The sequence below is a fragment of the Mustelus asterias genome, chromosome 3, assembly GCF_964213995.1.
Source record: "Mustelus asterias chromosome 3, sMusAst1.hap1.1, whole genome shotgun sequence".
In the NCBI taxonomy this organism is placed as follows: Eukaryota; Metazoa; Chordata; class Chondrichthyes; order Carcharhiniformes; family Triakidae; genus Mustelus; species Mustelus asterias.
The window spans coordinates 105557670-105583101 of record NC_135803.1 but is presented as its reverse complement, the minus strand read 5'-3'; the positions used below and the strand labels follow the sequence as shown (position 1 = coordinate 105583101).

Sequence of the window (25432 nt, the reverse complement as noted above, 5' to 3'; positions counted from 1 at the left end):
TACAGCCAACTTTCATCTTTGTTCTTTCCGCATTCCCCCGTTTCCCGACCCCTGTACTTTTCCAGTTATGATAGAAGGTCATTGACGTAAAATGGTGAGTTTCTTTTTCACTCCTCAGATGCCACATGACCCAATTACTTCCAGCATTTTCTGTTTATATTTCAAAATTCCAGCTTCCACTGTATGTTCTCATGTCCAGGATGGTTTTTTATTTCCCATTTTTACAAATTCCTTCAGTCAATTTGATGGTTCCAACAATGGGAATGTTGACAAAAACTATATGTGGAAGAGTATGAAGTGGTAACTGAATTTAGCAAACAGGTAGCCTTCGACTAGAAGATGGTGGAAACAAGTTGCAAATGCTGCCTTAAGTCAATGTTTCATAATAGTGGGGAAGTAATTTCTCTGCCCGCTATGTGTAAAACTAAACCATAGGCATATTTTTGTTAAATTGGGAACTAGATATAGCATGTAGTAAGATTTGCACGAAAGAATGGGAAAATGGTAGAGGGAGAGAAGTAGTGTTAGTGATTAAAAATGAATATAACAATAATTATATTCAAGACCAGGCATTCGTGCAGAATTAAGAAATAGTAAAAGATTTAAGACTATCGTGTAAATTGTGTTTAGGCCTCCTTGCAGCAGATGTGAAATGATAGAATGCATAGATTAGGCAAGCATGTAGTAAAGGCTGAATGGTTTTAATGAGGGATTTTAACTTTCCTATACACTGGGACAAGCAGACCAGCACATGTCAGAAATATAGTGCATTCCTTGAATGTGTCTGGAACAACTTCCTGCAACAATATGTCCTGGAAACAACAAGGGGACATGCCAGATTAGATTTAGCAATGAGACAGATTCAGTTAACAGTCTAATGGTTTGCAAACATTTATCGAATTGTAGTTATCAAATGAACAAATTCAATGTGGTATTTGAAAAGGTCAAAGGAAAAACAACTGCTAGGATTCTAGGCATAGGTAAAGCAGACTTCAATACATTAAGGTAGAGACTACCCACAGTACAAAAGGGAAATATTTTAATGGGTAAAATGACAGAGCATAAGTGAGAGGTGTTCGAAAGAGGTGACTAAAGTAGTGGACAGGGAAATGTCTGTGGGTATTACATAATATATACTGTATGTATATATGAACTTAATATCTCTCATAAGAGACTGTTAGTTAAAGTTGAAGCTCATGTGATTTAGGACCTGGTAAGCAAATTGGCTGAACGGCAGGAAACAGAGTGGGGATAATGGCCCGGTACTCTAATTGGTGCAATGTGACTACCGCCGTCCATAAGGATCTGAAATGGGTTTCATTTATACACCATATTTATTAACTACTTCGATAATGGAATAGAAAGCCTCATATCCAAATTTGCCAATGTTGTAACAATGTATGTAAGGGCATAAACTGAGAGATTCTGCAAGATTAAATGAATGGGCAAGACTGGGAAATACATTTCAGTATAGGCAGTAAAGTCTTCTATTTTGGACTGAAAACAGGTCAAAACTGGGCACTATCTAAATGGTGCAAAGCTCGAAACAGTGGAGGTTCAAATAGACTTGGGAGAACAAAGTATTAGAATGTCATGAACAGGTGCAGATGATGATCTAAAAGGAATGCCACCTTTGTATCAAGAGGGTGAGAATGCAAGGGGGTAATAGTCATGCTTCAGCTGTACAAAGCCCTGGTTAGACAACACCTAGAGATTTGTGAGCAGTTTTGGGCACCACACCTTAGGAATGATATTTTAGAAGGAAGACATCATAGGCTTGACCAGAATGATACTGTGACTGCAATCGTTAAATTCTGAGGCGAGATCACACAAACTAAAGTTCATAAGATATAGGAGCAGAATTAGGCCATTCGGCCCATCGTGTCCACGCCACCATTCGATCATGGCTGATATGCTCCTCACCCGATTTTCCTGCCTTCACCCTATAACCCTTCAACCCATTACCAATTAAAAATCTATCTAACTCCTCAAATTTACTCACTGTCCCAGCATCCACCACACTTTGGGGTAGTGAATTTCACAGATTCACAACCCTTTGGGAGAAGTAGTTTCTCCTCAACTCTGTTTTAAATTTGCTACCCCTTATTCTAAGTCTATGACCTTTCGTCTAGAATGCCCCACAAGAGGAAGCATTCGCTCCACATCTACTTTATCCATACGTAAAGAGTTAGACATTTCAGGAGTGAATTTAGGAAACACTCCTACACGTAAAGGGTGTTAGAAATTTGGAACTGCAAATTGATTCTAGATCATTTGTAAATTTAAAATTTGAGATTGATAACTTTGTTATTAAAAGGTGCAAAGGGAGATCAGGGCAAAGGCAGTTAGGAGTTGGGTACAAGATCAGCCATTGTCTCGTTGAATGGCAGAGCAGAGTCAAGGACTAAATTATCGACTCACGTTCTTTGGGGCTTAACACATTTAGTATCACGACAAATAGTAACCAGAGTTATTTTTCCACTATTGGAGGTACACAGGGGTTTGTCTGTTGCTTCATGTCACACATGGATCACAATTGATGGTTAATTTCTCTTTCAGAATGGGCCCAGAGAGATCTGGAGCGAGCTGAATGGGTGAAGTTCAACCGAGAGTACATTGTATTCTGTGATGAAAATTACGTTGTGCACACTTGCCCTTCAGGAAAATGCACGGAATTGCGGGGCATGTGAGTATAACCAGAGCAACGCTATGCACAAATTCAGAGGTCATTGACAAATAGTTGTTTAGTGGTACAGAACTTGAGTATTGCTGAAAAAAGAGACATACTATCGTAGCTTTTTGTCGTGCACTCGCCAGGACAACTACATAAGATAAACCAACAGTAAAAAGACCAACAATTTATATTGCATGGGAAGAATTTGTAGATTGGTTGGCAAGTGGATTCTGATTGGCAGAAGCAATGCCATGGGAAATGAAGCAGAGAACAGTTAACATGAAAGCTTTTGTTTCAAACTTAAACCAAGCAGGTCAATCCTGGTCAAGGCACTGCCATGGGGAATGAACCAGGTAATGGCCCCAAGCTTTTGCTTAGTTGGAAAAGACATCATGCGTGGACGTGCTTCTTCCAACTGCAAAAGACGGCTTTGTGTATTAATATACGTGGCTTCTAGCATGCATGTATGAGCCACACTACTTGCCCGACAGGTCATTTTAAATTGATGCAAGTTGCTAGACAATACTGATTGCGCTGTTATGCTGAAAACAAATTTACGATTATCAGTTGGGCTCACAGTGTGACTCATTTATGCATGCTAGAAGCAACATGTATTCACACACCCGGCCCTGTCCTTTATAGGCATAAGGAGCATTTCCACACTTTGCATCTTTTCCAACTAAACAAAAGCTTGAGGGACTGCCATTCTCTAGTTCATTCCCCATAGCAGTGCTCTGACCAATCAGCGTTGATCTGCCTGTTTGAAATTTGAAACAAAGGTTTAGCATCTAACTGTTCTCTGCTGCATTCTCCATGGCAATGCCTTTACCAATCAGAATGCACTTGCCAACCAATCAGCACTGTCTCTATGCAGTGTAAATTGATGTTCCCTTTACTATTGGCTTATTTTGCGTAGCTGTCGTGATGAGCTTTGATAATATGCCACTTCTTTCAGCAAAACTTGTGATCATTGATTGTTGGGGGTGGTGGTGATGTCAGATTCTGACACTGTCACTGGGCTAGTAATCCAAAGACCCAGGCAAAAGCTCTGGGAACTGGGGCTTGAATCCCACCATGGCAGATGGTGAAATTTGAATTATGGGGCGGTACAGTGGTTAGCACGGCTGCCTCACAACGCAGGGGCCCTGGTTAAAATCCAGCCTTGGGTGACTGTCTGTGTGGAGTTTACACGTTCTCCCCTTGTCTGTGTGGGTTTCCTACCGGGTGCTCCGGTTTCCTACCACAGTCCAAAGATGTGCAGGTTAGGTCGATTGGTCATGGTAAATTGTCCCTTAGAGTAGGTGTAGGTTGAGATTAGCGGGGAAAAGGCCTGGGAGGAATACTCTGTTGGAGAGTCGGTGCAGACTCAATGGGCTGAATGGCCACCTTCTGCACTGTAAGGATTCTATGATTGATTTAAGCTCTAGCTCTGACAAGTTCAACTCTTGTGTTTTATCTGGGGAGCTATGGTATCTATTACATGCTGGTTGATATCAACTGATGCAATACAGACCAGTGATTGGAATCTGACTTTTCTCAATAGGATCTGGAAAGATCCCCCTAAAAAGGTGGTGGAAGCTGATTCCATAAATAATTTTAAAAGGCAGTTGAACAGTTACTTGAGGATGACAAACTTACAGGATTACAAAGTGAGAGTGTGCAACTAAATATGACGGCTCTTTCTAAGATCATGGATCAAACAGATTTCTTTGTTGTAAGTTTCTATGACCATTGAACTGAGCCAGATAGAAAATCAAGGTCATGCTTTTGATAGCTTTTGACAAACGGTCATCTGGGCTCGAAACGTCAGCTCTTTTCTCTCTTTACAGAGTTTTTAATATCCTATGTGTTGGGTCTAACATCATTCTGTTCTGAACTTCGACCCACAGATTGCTGAGTAGGGATTCACCCTCTGGCACTTTGAAATCTGTCCTCAGGAGGCATATCAACAACAAGGGGGAGGAACAGCAATATCTGGAGGTAACTAAGGCTAGTGTGCCATAGTTAAGGAATGGAACTTGGTATATATGTATGTGTGTGTACATCATTTGCTAGAATGTACTGTGGCACTCGGTGGAGCAAGCAGAAAAGATGAAAATTGATGGAATATTTTCTTCCCCTCACCCCACAACATTCCTAAAAAAGCTAGTTAAGACTGAAGATGGCTCCGAGATTAAGCACTGGAATTTAATGTGTGCTAATTTTTCCAGATTCGCCATCAACTCCTTGAAAGCAACTAGGAATGTCTCAATTTATAAGAGTATTCCGTAAGGATATGCTCCATTAGGAACCATCATTTAATGTTAGAAACATGATGGTTTTTTGACTTCCTGGAATTATGGAAGTACAGCCCTCATCATTTCTAGTAGCTGCATTGGTGCTAATGCGATTTGCCTGTGATATGTGTTTAAGTAGTACTATTATTATTGAATAATACTTGCAAAACATAATGGAAGCTGTAATCCCGCACCATTTAGAGGGGATTAAGAACACAAAATAATTGGATTTTAAAGAGGTTGTATTTGCTTATTAAACATGTTTACTATTGCAGATACTGCTGAGTGGTGTAAACTGTAACCCGGTGCCAATCAGAGATGATTAAATATATAAAGAGGGTGCACTTTAACAAGCTGTATATTACTGAGTGGAACATAGGAATAGTCATAGGATACTCAGCCCCTTGAGCCTGTTTGGATATTCAGTAAGATCCTGGCTGATCTGTATCTTTATTTTATCTACCTGTTTTAGTTCGGCATCACTTGATCTGAGTGCCCTGAGCTAGGAAAGTGTAAAGACAGCCAGTGTTGCCACACTGGATATATTCAAAACTTTCCACTGGAATGAGCACATATGGGGTGTTTCAGGAAAGCGGTGTTTGGTTAGCTGTGATGCCACACGTGCCTGAATAGCCCACCAATTTTCACTGTCACATGAAGATTGATTATCTGGCTAAGTTTCACAGCACATCCAGCACTTGTGTAACTGAATGCACTCAAAGAAGAGGAGAGAATATTGACAAAATGTATAAAAGTGTGTTTCATAGAATTGACAGCACAGAAACAAGCCATTTAGCTCAAAGCCTATGCTGGTATTCATACTTCCCATAAGTCTCCTCCCACTGACTATAATTGTAGATTTGCACCGTGCATATGTGTAAGTTGCAGGAAACAAAAGCTAATTAAAAGCTGCTAAAAAGCATTTCAGTAACTGCATACTTGGGCCCTTAAACTTGATCAACTTTACCTTGATTTTTAACAATTTGGACCCAAGTTTGGTTGCTTAAGTAAAAAAGGATGAGCTCTAATCAGGCAAATCAAAGCAACAATTATGGATTTCTCAGTCGCTTTAAGCCCGTTGATGGGTACCCTTGAATCTTAGAAACCTGAATGGCAAAATAAAATCAGTGTAGCCACGGGACTGAATGTCTTGAGGTCAGGCAACTTGTATGTTCTACTTTGTGTAACTCAAACCTTAACAAACAAACCTGAAGTAGACGGGTTTGCTCACTTAGAGCATATATAGGATTCCCACCACATTTTGCATAGTGTTAATGTTAAATTCAGAACAATGCACATGATCTAGGATATGCTATAAGCCTTGATGCCATCAGAGATGGACGCAACGCAAGTATGTAAGGGTGGCTCCATTCCAGTCCTGCCCACAGATCAGATAATTCACAAAGCCAGGTAGGGCCTTTAGAGATCAGGAAGGAAGATCCCCACAATTAGGGGCACTGCTGCAATTGTGGCCAATTCTCAAAGTGGAGCCTTCCAACTAGTCTGCTCGCCCAACTGCTGCAGGGCCATCAGGATTTTATGGACAACCTCCTGATACAGTAGACATTGGACTAAAATCCGGTTGGTGTCAGTTGCATGCCCTAATTAGGCCCTTAAGGATCTTGATTAGTTACCTGCCAGACAGATAAGCATTCCTCTTATTCTCACTTCTCCATCAAATTCCCATGGAGCCCAGAATGTCAGCTCAACAGGAATTTCCTCCCATTTTCTGGCTTCCCAGCCCTCCAGACTCACTGCCAAAAGCCATTGATTTTTTCCCCCAAAGAGTCAGTCTTGTACAGTGTTTGCACTCTTCCAGCCCTATTCCAGGGACTTGAGAGTTCCATCTAAGCTGATGCATGAGCACAGTATAAAAGACTGCATTCCAGGAGATGTCGGCCATAATTCTCAGTTCTCGAATGCCCCACTACTGCTGCCAGCGAGAAAGGAGAAGTTGGCGCTCAGCCAAAACTCCACTCAATGAATTGGGACCGGAGAATCTCAGCCATGGTTGAAGTCGCAGAATTCCAGCTGTAGTCTTTTGGATGAGATGTTAAACTGAAGGTCTGCCCTCTTGGGTGGATATTTAAGCTCTCAAGGCACTTTAGGAAGAAGAGAGGGAACGTGCTCCTGTTGCCCTTACCAATCTCCATCTTTCAAGTAATGACAGTTAAACAGATCAGTCATTTGTCTCATTGCTTTTTTGTGGAACCTTGCTGTGTACAGATGGGTTGCCACATTACTTTTGAAGTACAAATGTAAGGTACTTCATTGTTACTTATGTCTCTTCATTGTTGCTCAGACAACATAGGAGCTTTCAGTCATGTCACTTAATGTTGGAACCACTTTCCAAGCAATGTTAAATATAGAATGTACAATTATTTAATTATAATATTCCATGCATAATATCGTCACTGCAAGTGTTAATATTTTTGCTGTGGATTGATTGCTTTTACCCACAGATCTGGAGCAAAACCTCAAAGGAGAGGAGCATAAACTTAACAGCACTTGACAAGCATGGCAAGGTGTATGAAGATGGTACGTATTTACTCAATCATCTCTAGACTTTGCAAGGGTATGTGAGTTACACAGTGCTAAGCATAAATTTCTTCAGGTTAAATGTTGGGCAGACTGAAGCCACTTTTTTTGGTCCTCACTCCAAACGCCGCTCCTTGCTATCAACTCAGTCCCTCTGCTGGCAACAGTCTGAGACTAAACCACTCTCTTTGTGATCATGGTGGCTACAAGAGGAGATCAGAGACTGGGAAATCTGTGGCAAGGAGCTCATGTCCTGACTCCCCAAAGCGTGTCCACCATCTATAAAACTTGAGTGAAGAGTGCAATGGAGCACTCTCCATTCGCCTGGATGAGGGCAGCTCCAACAACACTGAAGCTTAATACCATCCAAGACAAAGCAGCCCCCTCGATTGGCATCCCATCCACCACCATCAACAATCACGTCCTCCACAATTGATGGACAATGGCAATAGTGTGTACCATCTTCAAGATGTACTGCAACTCCATGCTCCTTCGATAGCACCTTCCAAACTCGTGACCTCTACCACCAAGAAGTACAAGGTGGGCAGATGCATAGGGACACCATTACCTGCGAGTTCCTCTCCAAGCCACACACCAAAATGACTTGGAATTAGATCACCATTCCTTTACTCTCATTGGGTTGAAATCCCAGAACTCACTCCCTAACAGCACTGTAGGTATACCTACACTACATGGGTTGCAATGGTTCAAGCCACCACCTGCTGAAGGCCAGTCAGCAACACCCACATCCTGTGAAAAAAATTTTTTTAATGACCCAAGCTAATCGTCCAACTATAAATTTGCACCAAAAGCTAAGACCTCCTATTTCTTCTCCTATAACATTGTCCAATTTCATCCAGTCACGTCTCATCTGCTGCTAAAACCCTATCTATGCCTTTGTTACCTCAAGACTTGTCTGTTCCAAAGCACTCCTGGCTGGTCTCCAGCATTCTACCCACTGTATTCTTGAGGTCCTCCAAAACTTGTCCTTGTCTCAACTCGCACCAAGTCCTGTTCTCCTGACACTCCTGTGCGTGCTGACTTGCATTGGTTTCCAGTCAAGCAATATCTTGATTTTGAAATTCTCATTTTCAAAGCCCTCCATAACCTTGCCCCTCCCTTTAGCTGAAGGGATGCGTTGTTTGCGATCCACCAGTCATTGGGACATTTGGCCTGTATACCTGGCGTCACACTGGCACTGAAACTCATGTATCAAATTACTACTCTGTGTGATAGGCAGAGTGTCTATCTGGCTTGACAGCAGGATCCTGTTACTGGAGAATACTACTCATAATGCCTCTGCATAGCATCAGCACCAACATCTGTAGCTCAAATTTCTGAGATACCTCCCACTTCCAGAGTAAGCAGAGGTAGACTGGACATCTTTCAGGAATGAATGTGGTGGCCTTAGGCCCATTCATGAGTTGCGTGATATATACCTAGCAATGAGCTGATCAGGGTAGCCATTATCCCATAGAAAGCTTGTGCAGAGCAAATAGTTCAGCCCCTACATACAAGAATGCTGATAAGGTCAATCTTATAACTCGTGGAACTGTAAGAATCCCAGTGCGTATATTGACCAGTGAAGGTGGGCTGCATTACACCTTTTCTAATTAAACAAATGCTTGAGGGACAGCTATTCTCTGGTTCACCCCTATGGCGATGCCTTTACCAATCAAAGTCGATTTGCCTGATTTGAATTTAAACAAAGGTTTGACAGTTAACTGTTCCCTGTTGTATTCTCCATGGCAACATCTCTACAATCAGAGTCCACTTGACAACCAATCAGCACCCTCTTCTCATGCAGAATAAATAGTTGTTCCCTTTAAAATTTGGTATTCTTGTGATTTCTTTCAGCAATATCTAATTTGCATATCCCAAATAATATAAGAATCTTGTTATGTAAGAAATTGTGCTGTGGTCTGTATGTTATAGTATCCATTTGCTGTTTTAATGATCTTATTCATGTTTTCAATGACAATTAACGGAAGGTTTGGTTACATTTTTAATGAGGGAATATCTGTTTTTTCTTGAGGTCATGTAAAATTTATTTTAACTGCAATTTTAAGATTGACATGTGTGCTATCTTCTTTGCTAGATTTAACCACTATTTGATTTTTCTTGTTATCTTTCCTTCTGCTCTCACTACCTAGAACAGTTTGGTTGTCTTGCATGGTCTCACTCTGAGACCCATATTCTGTACGTCGCTGAAAAGAAGAGACCCAAAGCAGAATCCTTCTTCCAAACTAAACCAGAGCTCAGTGCTGAAGAGAAGAATTACAACAGCAGTAAAGCCGAAAAATGTCAGAAACCTTTGCAAGTACAGTACTGTTATTATTTATAGACATGCCTCGAGAAAAACGTTAGACCGAATTTTCTCATTCCACAAGACTGCTTGCTATTTGATAGCTCAGGGACAAATGGGAGCTATGTTCCCTGAACAATCTTCAATCTCTCATTCAACATTGGCTAACTAATTACAGGCTAGCATGTACCACCTGCAGCTTTCTGACTGTGTTTTGGTCATTGATTTTCACAACTATAAATACTGGACTAGCTCTGCCTTTGTAGCAATCTCTTGTTCTCCATAAGAAAAATGTCAGGGAATTACTGTCATAGTGCATAAGCTTGTGAGCTTCTGATCATCAGGAAGGAAAGGGAGCAATATGGTCATTTGCCTGATGATCTAATCAAATGCTGGAGAGCTGCTTTATCTGTTCGAGTAGTGTGCAGAATAAGACAGATGAAATGTGGTGCAATCTTATATGGCCAAATGATCTTTATTCTATGATCTTAACTTGCAGGAGGATCAGTTTCTGTATTGGGAGGACTGGGGGGAATCCCTGGTGAACAAGAACACCCCAGTACTGTGTGTAATGGATATTGAGAGTGGCAACATCTTTATCCTGCAGGGGATTCCTGAACACATTTCTCCTGGGCAGGTTGGTGTAAATCTTCAGTTGTTCACATCTCTTTTTTATTGGGCTTCTAGTGTAAATGTCATAAATCAGAACTATGATCTTTGTGGTAAGATATGTTAAGAGCTTGAATGTGCTGTGGAATAGCCTGATAATATTCTTTCACGTGTTTTCTGATCCCTACTATACATTCACTGGTATCCCTAAGTGGAGGTTGTGTCCTCTGTCACTAAACCAGGGAAGAGGGAAAAGTTACAACATCAGTAACCCAGATAATAAACTAGAATATCCTTGAGTTAGCCAGCCTACAACTATATTGGTGCATGTTTGCATCCTTCTCTCTTGAGTGAATGACATGAGGCACTGCAAGAGAAAATAGACAGGGATCCTCTGGCTTCCTCGCAGAGGGAGACGGTGCAGTTCACCGGTGATGGAATCTTCTGGTCCCACCTCTGCCAATGGGGTTTCCCATTGACTGCACCCTATGCCACCAGAAACGCCATGGCAGGGGTGTGCCATCAGCCAGACCAGAAGGTCTCACTGCATGAAGAGCCGGAAACAGCCATTGAAACAGGAACAAAATCCTTATACTGATTATTTAAAAAACTGTGTATCTGAGGTAGAAAATTACAATTTCATCTAATTAGTAAAACTTCTGTGGCTACTGACTTTTCACCGTTCTCAGTATTGAGAGGAATGTTGGTTATTTTCAATGGTGAGAGCATTTGACTGTATACTGAGCAACTGCAGGAATTGATATGACAGCAGCAATTCAAGATGATGATTTTGCACCAGACTGTTTACTGTTCCCTCTATTCTTAGTAGCAAATCAGAGTGCAGATACCACCATTAACATTTTGAAGATGTAATTTAAATAGAAAAAATGTAACAAGAAGATGCCATGTTCGTATTAGCTTGTATTCCTTCACCATTGGTGCACTACATGTAAGGTCAAATTTAACATCTAATTTTATCTGTGATAATGTTTATAATGAACTAAACAATGAATTTTCCCATAATGGTAAGTCTTACACAAAGATATATCTGTGCCCCTTGCTGTCTTGGGCACTTCCATTGTGCTTCATGCTGTAGAATTGCTGGCTACAGGCAACCTACCAGCTGATAATGTCTGTAGCAATTTCATTTGTGACATAAAGTTTTGTCTCTGACATCAGTAGAGGGCCGTTGCCTCCTTTCCAGAAGAGAAGCTCTAGGCAGGGAGTTGCAAATGACTGTTTCTTGACTGCCTCTAATTACAAAGTATAAAACAAAATAGCAAAGGCAGTGACAGACACTAGCATGGGATTTGGCTATTTCCCTTTATTGGCAGTTAGGAATTACAGAGTAACTCAGCTGAAAGACTGACTGTAGGTTCCCAATGAATCCATAAATGGTTCTGTATCATTTCTTAGTGTCATTTTTATTTCCATAAAATCAGAAATTTTCTTAAAATTTCCTTAAAATCCTAAATGCTGATTTTTTTATGATTAAACCCATGTCAGCTGTACTATTAAAGCTGTGCAACATTAGATCCAAGTATACTTTGTGGTGCAAAGAAATTAAGTTTTAGAACACAGCCTGATTGATGGTTTATGAAACATTTTTACATTTGGCAATATTCAAATATGTGTGGCGATTTCAGCAAAAGCATTTCTGGAAAATAGCACAACTTGTGCCCAGATTTCCAATTGTGTCCAAAGTGAAAACTCTACCCTACGTTGTCCATCTGTTGTTGAATTCTTTTATGTATCGGCAAGAGACTATAGGAGGCTTTCTGAGCAGATATTGATATACAGATATTTGTAGCAAGAGGTTAATAATAAGAGTGTGGCATTTGAATCAGTGCCAGTTCTACTGCACCGAGTTCTCATACTGGCTTCCAGAATACTTGAGGCAAAATCGGAATATGGTTCCAACAAATAAGTGTTGCTTTATATACAAGAAAATTTGAAAGCTGCAAATATACACTTTCTGGGTGTCAAAGAATATGGGCAACATAAGCAGATCTGCATGTTGATATGTTTTCCAGGCAATCTGGGCCCCTAAGGACACTGGCATCATATTTGTTGGCTGGTGGCATATGCCTTGGCGACTGGGTCTCAAATACTGCACCAACCGGAAGTAAGTCACTGAATGGTGTCTTTAACACAGTTCAGTCAACACTAAACGTTTTAGAAAATATTTGCATTTCCATAGTGCCTTTCATGATCTCAGGATGTCCCAATGCACTTTAAGCCAAAGCAATACTTTAAAAATGTAATCATTGTTGTAATGCGGGAAATGTAGTAGCCAACTTGCACACATCAAGGTCTCGCAAGCACCAATGAGATAATGACCATTCTTTTAGTATGTTGGTTGAGGAATAAATATTCACCAGGGCACCTGATTTTTATGGGTTAAGTCATTTCTACGTAACAATTCTCCCAAGCTAATCAAACTGGTAGTGAAGTGCCATCATTCTGAATTCCAATCAGAGGTTTAACTTTAATTATCATCAATTTTATTGGATGATGGAACAAACTGAGATAAGAATAAAAAAGTTTTTTAAAAATATTGCACTTTATTCATAAGAAAATATATAAATTTACATTCCATAGCTGTTCAAATTTGGCAGTACTGAAAATACAATACAGTTCAAATTCTTTCCATGCATTGGGTGGGATTTTACGGCCTTACTTAACTGGAAACTGTAAAATCCCACTCAAGGTCAACAGATCTTTCCATTGTCTGCCTCTCACCCTCTTCGATTCCCATGGCGGGCGGAGCGATAAATTCTGACTTGACCAGAATCTACCTCATGTTTTCCTCACTCAACTCTGAAACACTCTCTACAAAATTATAGAAAATTAATGGGAAGTGCAAATTAGCTAAATTCAGGATACATTTGCATGTTTCCTGTTTAACAAACAACTAATAAGCAAAAAGAAAACATGAATGTTAGGCCTATCTGACAATACTGTTATCTATTATAGTAATTTACTCCTGAGCAAATTTAGGAGAATGGAGAATAGTTGGCTTTCAGTCAATAAATGTTACCCAACAAAATTACAAAGCTGAATGTATAGTCAGAATAAATTAAAATACCATGGTGTCAGGTTTGGAAACTGAAAAGGTAACAAGTCATTGGAGGGAAATTTATCGAAGATCTAGGTGGAAATATGTTGCTAAGTCAGAGCAGAGGACATTAATAAAATAAAAACAGAAAATGCTCTAAATAATCAATCAAGTCTGATAGCATCTGTAGAGAAAGGAACAGATTTAACCTTTCAGTATGATGACTTCCTTTCTCAACAGATGCAGCCAGACTTGCAGATTATTTATGTTATTTTCTGTTGTTATTTAAAATTTCCAAAAGCTGCAGTATTTTATTTTTGTATCAGAGGAAGCTTTACCTTGCATATGGCTGTGCTATATCTGATCTGGCGTTCTTGATGCTGACATCAAGTGCCTGAAATGGAATAGTGGTTAATTCACTAATGTTGATACCTGTCCTCTTGATTTCTTGACAGACTTAATAAAAACACACGAGCAGAATTGTGGGTAATGAAACTGAATCCTCCGAGAAGCACTTTCTCAATAATGTTGTCTAGAGACAGAAAACCAGCTCTTTAATATCTCTGATAGTTACCAAAATTAGCTCTGATCCTGCCTAAAAGTTATGAACAGGTGCAAGTCTTTCATCTTTATCATCCCTGTGCACCATTTTATGCCCAAAGGAAAATACAAGAGGAAAAACAAAGCTGAACGGTATTTCATTCTCAGCTTTTTATTGTAGCCTGTACCATTTTCTGACTGAAAGAATAGACAATCAGCCGCCTTCCAGGAATCTACCAATGCTGTTCTATAAAAGCGATGGTGAGAACAGCCTAGTCATGGTGCAAGATGGAAACCCATCGTGTGTAAGAGACTTGAGGGTGCAAACTCAGTGGTACAAAGAGTTGGAGATTTACATTGCTATTTCTAGTTTTTTTAATTCATGATGCATCCACTTGATTTACCATTTTGTCTCATGACCTCATGCACTTCTGTTTCCATGTCAGATCAGCACTATACCATGTCAACCGAATGGGGGCCGAATGTCGTAAGTGATGTTTCTCAGCCAGATTGTGCAATTTGTGTCCAGATAACTGTGAAAAATTTGGCAGTTTTAATGCAATTACCAGCAGACAAAAGTGTTTCAGGACCCCAAATAGGCCCAGTTTAGCTTGTTCACCTCTATGTACACACTGTGTAATTTACATCAGTTACCCATGAATCACTTTGTAATTCAGTTCTAGTACTGAATGGTCCAAAGGCACCTCACTTCCAAGTATGTTTCAGCAAAATTTATTTACTGATTTCCAGTAATCTGTATGGCTCAATTTCAAATGCTAATTTCAGTCCACGCTCCCCCCTCCCAAATACATTTATCCCTGGCAAGTTGGGTTGGCTGGGGGGGCATAATGAATTGTAATCCTGATTGTGAACATATTCTGAAATTGCTGACTTTACTTTTTACAGTGCAGATTTCTTCAGGATTAAATTCTGTCCGTTCCCCACGCCTTAGTCCTGACCAGCGTCATGTCATCTACCTGGAGAGTGGCGATGTTAGCACCCATCATCAGTGTCACAGCCTGTCCCTGGTTAGTATCTTCTTCAATGTGTCCAAGAATATTGTGAATGAATAAATCTACAGTTCTCTAAAATATCAGAAAGCATCTGGCTGTCTTATGAAAGAAACCTAGCAAAATATAAAGACAGATAGCAAAAGATTCTTTAAGTATATAAAAAGGGAGAGAGTAGCTAAAGTCATTGTTGGTCCCTTAGAGGACAAGACTGGGGAGTTAATAATGGAGAACAAAGTAATGACGGAGACACTAAATCCAAACCCAAACTACTACTATATAGAAGGACAAGAGCAGCAGATACCTGGGAACACCACTACTTTGAGAGTCCCCTCCAAACACCTCCAAAGTGTTTCTAAACCTCAGGGATTGCAGCAGTTCAAGAAGGCAGCTCACCACCACGTTCTGAAGGGCAACTAGGGATGGACAATCAATGCTGGCCTAGCCAGCGACACCCACATCCAGTAAATGCTTAAAATATATATATTTTGCCTCAGTTTTCACAGTGGAGGACATTAGAACCATCCCAATAGTAAGAGGTAATGTGGCAGTTGTTGAAAACGAGAAATTTAAAACAATCGCCATCACTAGGTGAAAATGTGCTGAGCAAGCTATTGGAATTAAAGGTCGACAAGTCCCTGGGGCCTAATGACCTACATCCTATGGTCTTGAAGGAAGTGGCAATAGAGATAGTGGAGGAATTAGTTATAATATTCCAAAATTCCTTGGATTCTGGAAAAGTTTCAGTGGATTGGAAAAAGGCTAATGTATTGGCCCTGTTCAGACGGGGAGAAAGATAGCCAGTAGGAAACTATAGACCTGTTAGTTTAATGTCTGTCATTGGAAAATTGTTGGAATCCATTATTAAGGAAGTAGTAAAGGGACATTTGGAAAGTAAAAATGCAATCCATCAAAGTCAGCATAGTTTTACGAAGGGTAAATCATGTTTGACTAATTTGCTGGAATTCTTCGAAGATGTAACAAGCAAAATGGATAACAGGGGTCCTGTGGATGTAGTGTATCTGGACATCCAGAAGGCATTTGATAAGGAGCTGCACAAAAGGTTAATGCACAATGTAAGATCCCACAGGGTTGGGAGTAACATGTTAGCTTAGATAGACCAACAGAAAGCAGAGGTTTGACAAGATATAACTAGTGGCTTCCACAGGGTTCAGTCCTCAGGCCCAACAATTTACAATCTATATTAATGACTTGGATGCAGGGATAGAATGTACTATATCCAAATTTACAGATGACACTAAAGTAGGTGTGAAAGCAAGTTGCAATGAGGAAATAAGAAATTTACAAATGGATATGGATAGGTTAGGTGAGCGGGCCAAAATTTGGCAGATGGTATTTAACATGGATGAATGTGAGGTTATCCATTTTGTTTAGAGGTGTAAAAAGACAAATTATTATCTAAATGAAGACAAACTACAAAATGCTTCAGTGCAGTGGTATCTGAGTGTCCTCATGCATTGCAGAGAATTAGTATGCAGATACAGCATGTAATAAGGAAAGCAAATGGAATTTTGGCATTCATTGCTAATGGAATAGAGTATAAAAGTAGGAAGATAGGACTTGTCTTATGAAGAAAGATTGAACAGTTTAGACCTATACTTGCTGGAGTTTAGAAGGATGAGGGGAAATTTAATTGAGGTATATAAGATTCCAAAGGGAATTGAAAGGTTAGACATAGAGCAGATGTTTTCCCTTGTTGGGCATTCTCAAATGAGAGGCTATAGTTTTAGGCTAAAGGGTGGCAGGTTTGAAACAGCAATGAGGATCAACTACTTTTCTTCAAGGGTCATGAATCTGTGCAAGTCTCTACCCCAGAGTGTAATGGACACTGGAACACTAAACAAATTTAAGGAGGAGATAGGTAGATTTTTAATTAATAGCAGGATGAAGGGTTACGGGGAATAGGCGGGAAGGTGGAGATGAGGCTGAGATGAGATCAGCATGATTGTATTGAATGGCGGAAAGGCTCTAGGGGCTAAATTGCCTATTCCTCCTCCCAGTTATGTTATATTACCATTACCTCTCTAATTCTGGGAATATCAAAGTGAAATACACTCTGGGCACAGTCCATCATCTCCTGAGACAGATGGATGCAAATAATAATCAGTCAAAACACTATATTGGAGAGTTTTACAAACTCAATGCGTTTACCGTTAAATTCAGCCACAAGAATTATGAGCCATGCAGCTTCCAGTGGCTCTTCATTATAGGTTGAACTTTCAACAATTAAAATAATTATGAAAATCAACAACCTATTTAGTGTCTACAATGTGGAAAATATCCCAAATACTTAATAAGGAGAAACAAATATATCTTGGTTTAACCCAAGAGCTATTTGGAGGGGTGAGAAAAAGCTTAGCCCAAGAAGTAGAAAAGAATGCTCCTCCCAACTCTACAATATTGCAGTTTCTGCCAGTGGAGGCTTGTGACCACTCCCATCTCCTTCCTCTAATAATAACCCTTCCTCCAATAATTTACTTGGAGGCTAGCACTATATTGCTGCCAGTGAATTTTGCAGGGTCCCAACTGAACTGCATCGGATCACACAAATCCGGTGGCCATAACTCACTAGCATTAAGTAGATGAGGTCAGAGGACCAATTTCAAGTGAGCTAAAGGCTTTCATCTCTGCCAGTGCTGCCAGTGTATTTCTGATTGTGTGTCAATTTTAACACAATGTCAAATTTCCAGTCAAAATGTCATATCTTCTGTTGTATTTGTTGATCTCCAATTAAATGGGTTGAACTTGATCCTACCAGTAGAAGTATTTCAGACACTCACAATGGTTTTTTCTAACTGCTTTGATTTCTCAAGATAGGAGAAGAAAATATTTGAAATGGGTTCCTGACTTGTTGATATTAAGACTGTCCCGATGACATTCACCCAGTTCCTACATGATTGGGATTAATTAACTATATTATAGATGCATTGGAGGGCTTCTGCAAGAACTGAGATTTTATTTTATTTGTTCCTGGTATGCATGTGTTACTGGCGAGGCCAGTATTTGTTGCCCTTTCTGAATTGCCTTAGAGAATGTGGTGATGAGCTGCTTGCTGCTGGAGTCCATCTGGTGTAGCAGCAAAATTGTTAGGAAAGAAGCTTTCCTCCCTGGAATGGATCATGTATTTTCTGTTTCAGTATACCTTGGACAAAAATGTAATATCGACTGTGGTGAAGATCGTGGATAATCCAACAGTGGGTGAGTGATGAGAAACCAACCTTTTTTTAATTTTGAAAAGTTGTAATCATCTTTTCGCCTTAAAGAAGACGTTATAAGCTTGACTTGAATATTGTTCTACAGGTATCAAGTTGATGCCCTTCAGTACTTGCAAAAGCCAGTGTGCACTTGAATCTGACTTCTTATTTTTGAACTGGTAGTGCTGAAACCATTTTGAAGAAGGGGCTTTCTATGCAAGAAAAGACCAAGTTGTCCATCCTGCTAGTCACCATATACAATGATAATGGCACAGTAAGTAGTCTCACAACACCAGGTTAAAGTCCAACAAGTTATTTGGTAGCATGAGCTTTCGGAATGCTGCTCCTTCATCAGGTGAGTGCAGGATTTGCACTCACCTGATGAAGGAGCAGCGCTCTGAAAGTTCGTGCTACCGAATTGTTGGACTTTAACCTGGTGTTGTGAAACTACTTACTGAGCCTACCCCAGTCCAATGCCAGCAACTCCACATCAATGATAATGAAGTTGTAGACAAGTCAGGACAATCAATTCCTATGCAACAGGCATGGCACAAGGGAAATCCCAGTGGTGGGAGTTTTGGGAACCATTGATCCAGAGTCACCTTTTCCCACACATGATTGCTATGGTTCAACATATCATGACTGAAATTACTTGCAAACTGTATTCCAAAGTTTTATTTTCAGAAAAAAATCTATCTACATGTATGTAACTTTTAGCATTTGAGTTTACTTGAATAAATGACTAACCATATAAGTTTGAGCTGGATTGAAACCCAGGTTTTTCCTTGCATTTCAGTCTCCAATGCTAACTGCAACCGACCTGTCTTTTTCTTGTAAAACTGAAGAAGGGTTTGACTAATCAGTAGACTCATCCAGCACCTGAACGATCAAGGCTGGCCCTGGTTAGTTATTGCAGATGCATAAAATAAATTCAGATCATACAAACCCACCAGCCTACTTCGAGACAAACACAACACAAATCATCTAATCTTATTCCTTTCTCGCTTGTGTCTTTATGCAGATTCCCTTTAAATTTTTGTGGTAGTGAATTCCACATTTGAACCACTGTCTGGATAAAGAACTCTCTGTACCTATTGGATTTATTAGTGGCTACTATGTATCTATGGCCCCTAGTCAGTGCCGGATTAACCCTTAGGCTGAGTAGGCTTAAATCTAGGGGCCTGGAAGGGAGGGGGGCCCGAGAGCAAAAAAAATCACTACTGTTCAGGTGAGCGTTCATTTTCGGCACTGAAGAGGATCAAAATCTATTTGCGCTCAACAATGAGCGATGAGAAACTTAGACATCTGGCACTCATACACATTGAATCAGACATACTTCGATCTGTTGATTTACATGCTGTTATCGACACTTTTGTAAACCAGAAAACACGGAAGCTTTTTAAAGTACAAATGTAAAGAAAATGAAAAATAAATGAATAAAAGGGCTGTAATTGATTCAAATAACTTTATGATATTATGCATGTAGTACATTATACATAGTACAACGATATAAATTATCTAACATCACTTAACTTCACTTTATAGAAACATAGAAACTTTATTCTATTCAACGAAGGGTGGGGCAGGGGGCAAGGTCAGGGGGCCTTACTAAAGCTCAGCCTAGGGGTCCGGGTGGTAGTTAATCCGCCACTGCCCCTAGTTCTATATTTCTCTGGACTTGCTCTATCTCAATCTAACTATACATGACAACAAACATGTCCTTTTTTCCTGCTGGATACAAGTTACTGTGTTTTTCCTTCATTTCCACTTAACTTTAATATCCTAGTGTTTTTAGTATTCTTGATGGAGAACTCTTACATGATGAACCACAATGATATATAGAATATACAGCAGAGAAAAAGCTATTTGGTCCAGCCAACTAGTCAATGCTGGTATTTGTGCTCCATCCCAGCCATCCTTCCTCATTTAACCCTATCAGCATAGCCCTCTATTTCTGTTCATCCTCATATACTTAATTAACCTCTCCATAAATTTATCTCTAATAATACATCTATTTAACTTCTCCATAAACACACCTGTATTTCAACTGCTCTGGGAAATGTAAGAGCAGTTGAAGTATCTGGCGCACAAAATTTATTTTCCTCCCTCCCAGGAGTAAGATAAAGCTTGGGGAAGCAGAAAGGTAACTGGAACCCAGTGGAAAGGATCTACAGAGTCATGTTTCTAATTGCAGAAAGAGGAGGCCCTGCTTTAATGTAGAGGATAATGACCCTGTTTTAGTGTAGAGGAGAACGACCCTGTTTGTCGTGGCACACAGTCATGCAGACCAGAAGGTTCCAGGTAGTATTCCATGTCGCTATCACCACAGATTGATTAAAAAGCTCACCATTGAAAGTGCGGCTTGATCGACTCTATAATCTTCTTCCTTCTGTTGGGCGTAGTTGTGGTCCTCTGATGTGTCACTTGGTGTTAGTTTGTGAGGAAGAGAAGGAAGTTGGGTTTTTAGCTTGCAATCCATCTAAAGCTCGCATGGGTGAAACCATTCTGAGAGATAAGGAGGGCTAACTCAAAATCTTTGCTTTTTTTAAAGAGGTGTCCTTTGATGGTACCTTTTCCTTGGCCTGAGGTTACCTTGGCGAACTTGCGTGATGGACAAACCCATATGATGCTACAAAGGATTGAAAACACTTGGTGAATTGTGGCCTGTTGTCAGAGACAACAATGTCTGGAATGTTGTACATGGAAACTATCCTCCTCAGAGGGAAGAATTCCTCTGCATACTGCATGTAACAAAATGCCAAACCCATTTATGAAGAAAAAATCCATAAATATGTTACATAGAGGAAATATTCACCGAGTGAACATTGAGAACTGTAGCATATGAGATCAAATTGATGGTACTGGGAGTTATAACGTTTGAATAATGATAGCCAATAATATGTTTCAGGTGGATTTACTGGCATTTACTCCTCAGAGCTGGCACTGAACTGCTGGGCAAGTGATAGCAAAAGGATCGTGATTGACACACCGCAGAGAAGCAGAAAGGTAACTAGGACCCAGTGGAAAGGGACCACAGAGTCATGTTTGTAATTATAAACAGTGGCAGCCCTGCTTTAATGTCGAGGATAAAGGCCCTGCTTATTGTGGTACTCAGTGATGCAGACCAGAAGGTTCCAGATACTGCTCCATGTATGGCAATTTTTGAAGTAGATCAAACAAAAATTGAGGAAAATTAGATGAATTAGCAGTATAATACAGAGAGAGAATTAAATAATGTGCCCAAGTGCATTAGCAAATCCTGCACTAAAAATACACTTAATGTGAAAAATGTTTGATGAGCAATTGTTATTGGTGATATGATCTGAAAGCGCAGGGTCAGTTTTCATACATCATTGACAACACCCAGCTCCAATTCACCAACACCTCTGTCAACTCCTCCATTATTGCTAAATTATCAGCATGCCAATCTAACATCTAGTACTGGATGAACAGAAATTTCTTCCAGCAAAACATTGAGAAGACTGAAGTCATTTTTTTCTACGCTCGCTGCAATCCCTATTCCCTAGGAACCCAGTCCATCCCCTCTCTGGCAACTGTTTTTTTTTACATGGGACGTGGGCATCACTGGCTAGACCAGCATTTATTGCCCATCCCGAATTGCCCTTGAGAAAGTGGTGGTGAGCTACCTTCGTCAACTGCTGTGGTCCATGTGGTGTAGTACAACCACAGTACTTTTAGGGAGGGAGTTCCTGACATTGAATAAACGACGATATATTTCCAAATCAGGATCGTGAGTGGTTTGGAAGAGAAGGTGGTGTTCCCATGTGCCTGCTGCCCTTGTCCATCTAGGTGGCCATGGGTTTGGAAGGTGCTGTATAAGGAGTCTTGGTGAGTTCCTGCAGTGCATCTTGTTGATGCTACACATGTTGCCACTGTATGTCCATGGTGGAAGGAGTGAATGTTTGTGGATGAGGTGCCAATAAGGCAGGCTGCTTTGTCATGGATGGTGTCAACCTTCTTGAGTGTTGTTGGAGCTGCCCTCATCTAGGCAAGTGGAGGATATTCCATCACACTCCTGATTTCTGCCTTGTAGATGGTATACAGGCTTTGTGGAGTCAGGAGATGTTACTCGCTGCAGGAGTCCTAGCCTCTGACCTGCTCTTATGGGCAGTTCATTTACATGGCTTGTCCTATTCAGTTTCAATGTTCAATGGTAATCCCCAAGGTGTTGATAGCAGGGTTTCAGCAATGGTAGAGCCATTGAATGTCAGGGGGTGATGACTAGATTATCTCTTCTTGGAGATAGTCATTGCCTGACACCTGTGTGATGCAAATGTTACTTGCCACTTGTCAGCCCAAGCCTGGATATGTCCAGGTCTTCTGTATTTGAATATGGACTGCTTCACTGTCTGAGGAGTTGCAACTGATGCTGAACATTGTGCAATGATCAACAAACATCCCCACATCTGACCTTATGATGGAAAAAAGGTCATTGATGAAGCAGCTGAAGACAGTTGGGCCCAAGACACCACCCTGAGGAACTCCTGAAGTGATGTCCAAGAACTGAGATGTTTGGTCTTCAACAACCACAACCATCTTCCTTAGTGCTCAGTATGACTCCAATAGCAGAGAGTTTTCAACTAGATTCCCATTGACTCCTGTTTTGTAAGGGCTCCTTGACGACACACTTGGTGAAATGCTGCCTTGATATCACCTCACCTCACCTCTGGAGCTCAACTCTTTTGTCCATGTTTGAACCAAGGCTATAGTGAGGTCAGGAGCTGAGTGACTCTGGCAGAACCCAAACTGAGCGTCAGTGCACAGTTTATTACTAAGCAAGTGCCACTTGATAGCATTGGTTGATGGACCCCTTCCATCACTTTACTTAAGACAGGGAGTAGACTGATGGGGCAGTGATTTGCTAGGTTGGATTTGTCCTGTTTTTTGAGTACAGGACACAGCATGGCAATTTTCCGCATTGCCAGAAAGATGCCAATGCTGTAGTTGCACTGGAACAACTTGACTAGGGAGGCAGCAAATTCTGGAGCACAAGACATCAGTCTGAGACTTAACCAATCATTTTTCAAGCTTGGTGACCACATTTAACCCTGAGATAAGCTTCCGATCACATATTCACACCATCACTGAGACTGCTTATTTTCACTTCATAAGTTTGCCCCTATACAAGCTCTTCAGAAACCTTTATTCATACCTTTGTTATATTGAGAATTAACTATTCCAATGCACTCCTGGCTAACCTCCCATATTCTACCTTCCATTAGCTGAAGGTCATGCAAAATGTTGCATCTTGTGTCCGAACTCGCACTGGGTTCCATGCACCTATCACCCTGTGCTTGCTGACCTACATTAGCTTCTGGTCAAGGAGTGCCTTGATTCTAAAATTATCATTCTTGTTTTCCGATCTCCCCTTGCCTCACCCCGCCCTATCCTTGCGATCAGCTCCAGCCTCTCGATCCTCCAAGATATCTACATTCATCTAATTCTGGCCTCTTGAACATCTCTGATTTTAATTGTTCAACCTTTCGTGACCAAACCTTCAGTTGCCTCGGTTCTGAGCTCTTAAATACCCTCCCTAAACCTCTCTGCTTCTCCTTGAGGGAGCTCCTTAAAACCTACTACTTTGACAAAACGTTTGGTCATCAGACATCTTTTATGTGACACCAACATCATATTTTGTTTTATAATGCTCTTTGGAACATTTTATTACAATATAATTGTTTTTGTTGAGTAAAACGATCCCTTTATTTAATTATTCCAATTAATCAAGTGCATGGAGATTGAATTTTGAGTGACTATTACCCTTTTAAAAAAGAAATTAGTCTATAATCAAAGATTGATTAAAAGCAAATTTAGATTTATTCAATTTAATTAATGTATGTATTGATTTGATTTTATATTTCACTTCACTTTGGTTGAATTGTGTCAGCATTCTGCGTCCTTTGATTGGCGTGAATAATACGCCAGCTTCACAACGTGGACTTTGTTTCAGAAATAAGCCTTGCAAGATAATACACAGGGGCCATGTCACTTTCAACTTTGCAATCGTGCTTGAATCATCCCGAGAAGGTGCGCAGTTATGGGCCAAATCACATAGCAATTCGTGATCTTTTTGCTTTCACCCTTGCTAAACATTGGAGGGAGAGGGACATTGCAACGAACAATCTCATTCCTCACCCAAGCGGCCATTCTTTATATTTGAGCCCAGACCGTGAGTGACTGCTAGCTATTCCTTTATGGAGAGCATCATAACCAAATTTGACTCTTCTCACTCAGTGTCTATATATGGCACTTTCCAGAAGCTGTCATGGAAAATGGGAATAAAAACTACTTTTTTTCCTTTCCCCTCACCAGCCCGGGGCTGCTGGAGCCAATTGAATTGCTCCTAAATGCTGTCTTGACTAAGTTATTGAAAATATTTCATTAATTGAACTTGTGCATGATGGAGAGAATATTCGCAAATTCAATTAACATGGCTTGATCTGTGTTTGTGCCTTACATTCTCAGGAACTAATCATAGTAAACAGTGCAACAGGAGATGTAACATCACTCACTACTGGTAAGCATTGCCTGTCCCTCTCTTTTCTCTTCCATATACTTCCAAAATTATTTGGAGGAAAATTTCATGTTATAGACCTTGCCTTTTACATGCCTGCCTGTTCTTATCTCCTCAATACACTTCTCACTATCCCTTTTCAATCTGCTGTTAAATAAACAACACAGTGTAAACATTCCAAGCTGGCAAAATGAGTTTATGTAACAGAAATGCATACTGCCATCTCAAATGTTGACCTGAACTCCAGCTTGCTTTAAACATGAATATTGCAGGTTGACAGGTCCGTGCATGACCGCAGTGATATATCAAATTTTGAACACCACTGCACAGAATTCTTTAAAATACATAATTTAAGATTTTTCAGCATTCATCTTCCAATTCAACAGCAGACTATATCAGTGTATGGTTTAAAATCTACCTTTGGAAGCACGTAACAATTCTTGCAGCTTACGCACTAAAGCAGAAGATGATTGCTGCAACATTAATCGGTTTCTACAAAACCATCTTAAACGAAGTTTAAACACAAGCTGTTAAAATGTAAGATGGTAAATTGTTGCATACATTACACTCACATCAGTAACACTCACAAAAATCAGTTTCATAGAAACATAGAAAATAGGAGCAGGAGTAGGCCATTCGACCCTTCGAGCCTGCACCACCATTCAATATGAT

General features: G+C 40.3%; 1 protein-coding gene across 2 annotated transcripts in view; it reads left to right on the top strand.

The window, feature by feature from the left end:
• Nucleotides 1-25432, top strand: part of LOC144491514 (acylamino-acid-releasing enzyme-like) — a 61896-nt gene that overhangs the window by 10719 nt on the left and 25745 nt on the right. Inside the window, exons 3-13 of one of the 2 annotated variants that reach the window (XM_078209422.1) lie at nucleotides 2560-2686; nucleotides 4564-4654; nucleotides 7413-7488; nucleotides 9642-9808; nucleotides 10293-10430; nucleotides 12436-12527; nucleotides 14447-14487; nucleotides 14907-15028; nucleotides 18169-18229; nucleotides 21134-21231; nucleotides 24712-24763. In XM_078209422.1, the coding sequence (XP_078065548.1) occupies nucleotides 2560-2686; nucleotides 4564-4654; nucleotides 7413-7488; nucleotides 9642-9808; nucleotides 10293-10430; nucleotides 12436-12527; nucleotides 14447-14487; nucleotides 14907-15028; nucleotides 18169-18229; nucleotides 21134-21231; nucleotides 24712-24763 (1065 nt within the window). Of the gene's footprint in view, nucleotides 1-2559; nucleotides 2687-4563; nucleotides 4655-7412; nucleotides 7489-9641; nucleotides 9809-10292; nucleotides 10431-12435; nucleotides 12528-14446; nucleotides 14488-14906; nucleotides 15029-18168; nucleotides 18230-21133; nucleotides 21232-24711; nucleotides 24764-25432 lie in introns of those variants that run through there. The other variant, XM_078209423.1, reaches the window with a different exon arrangement.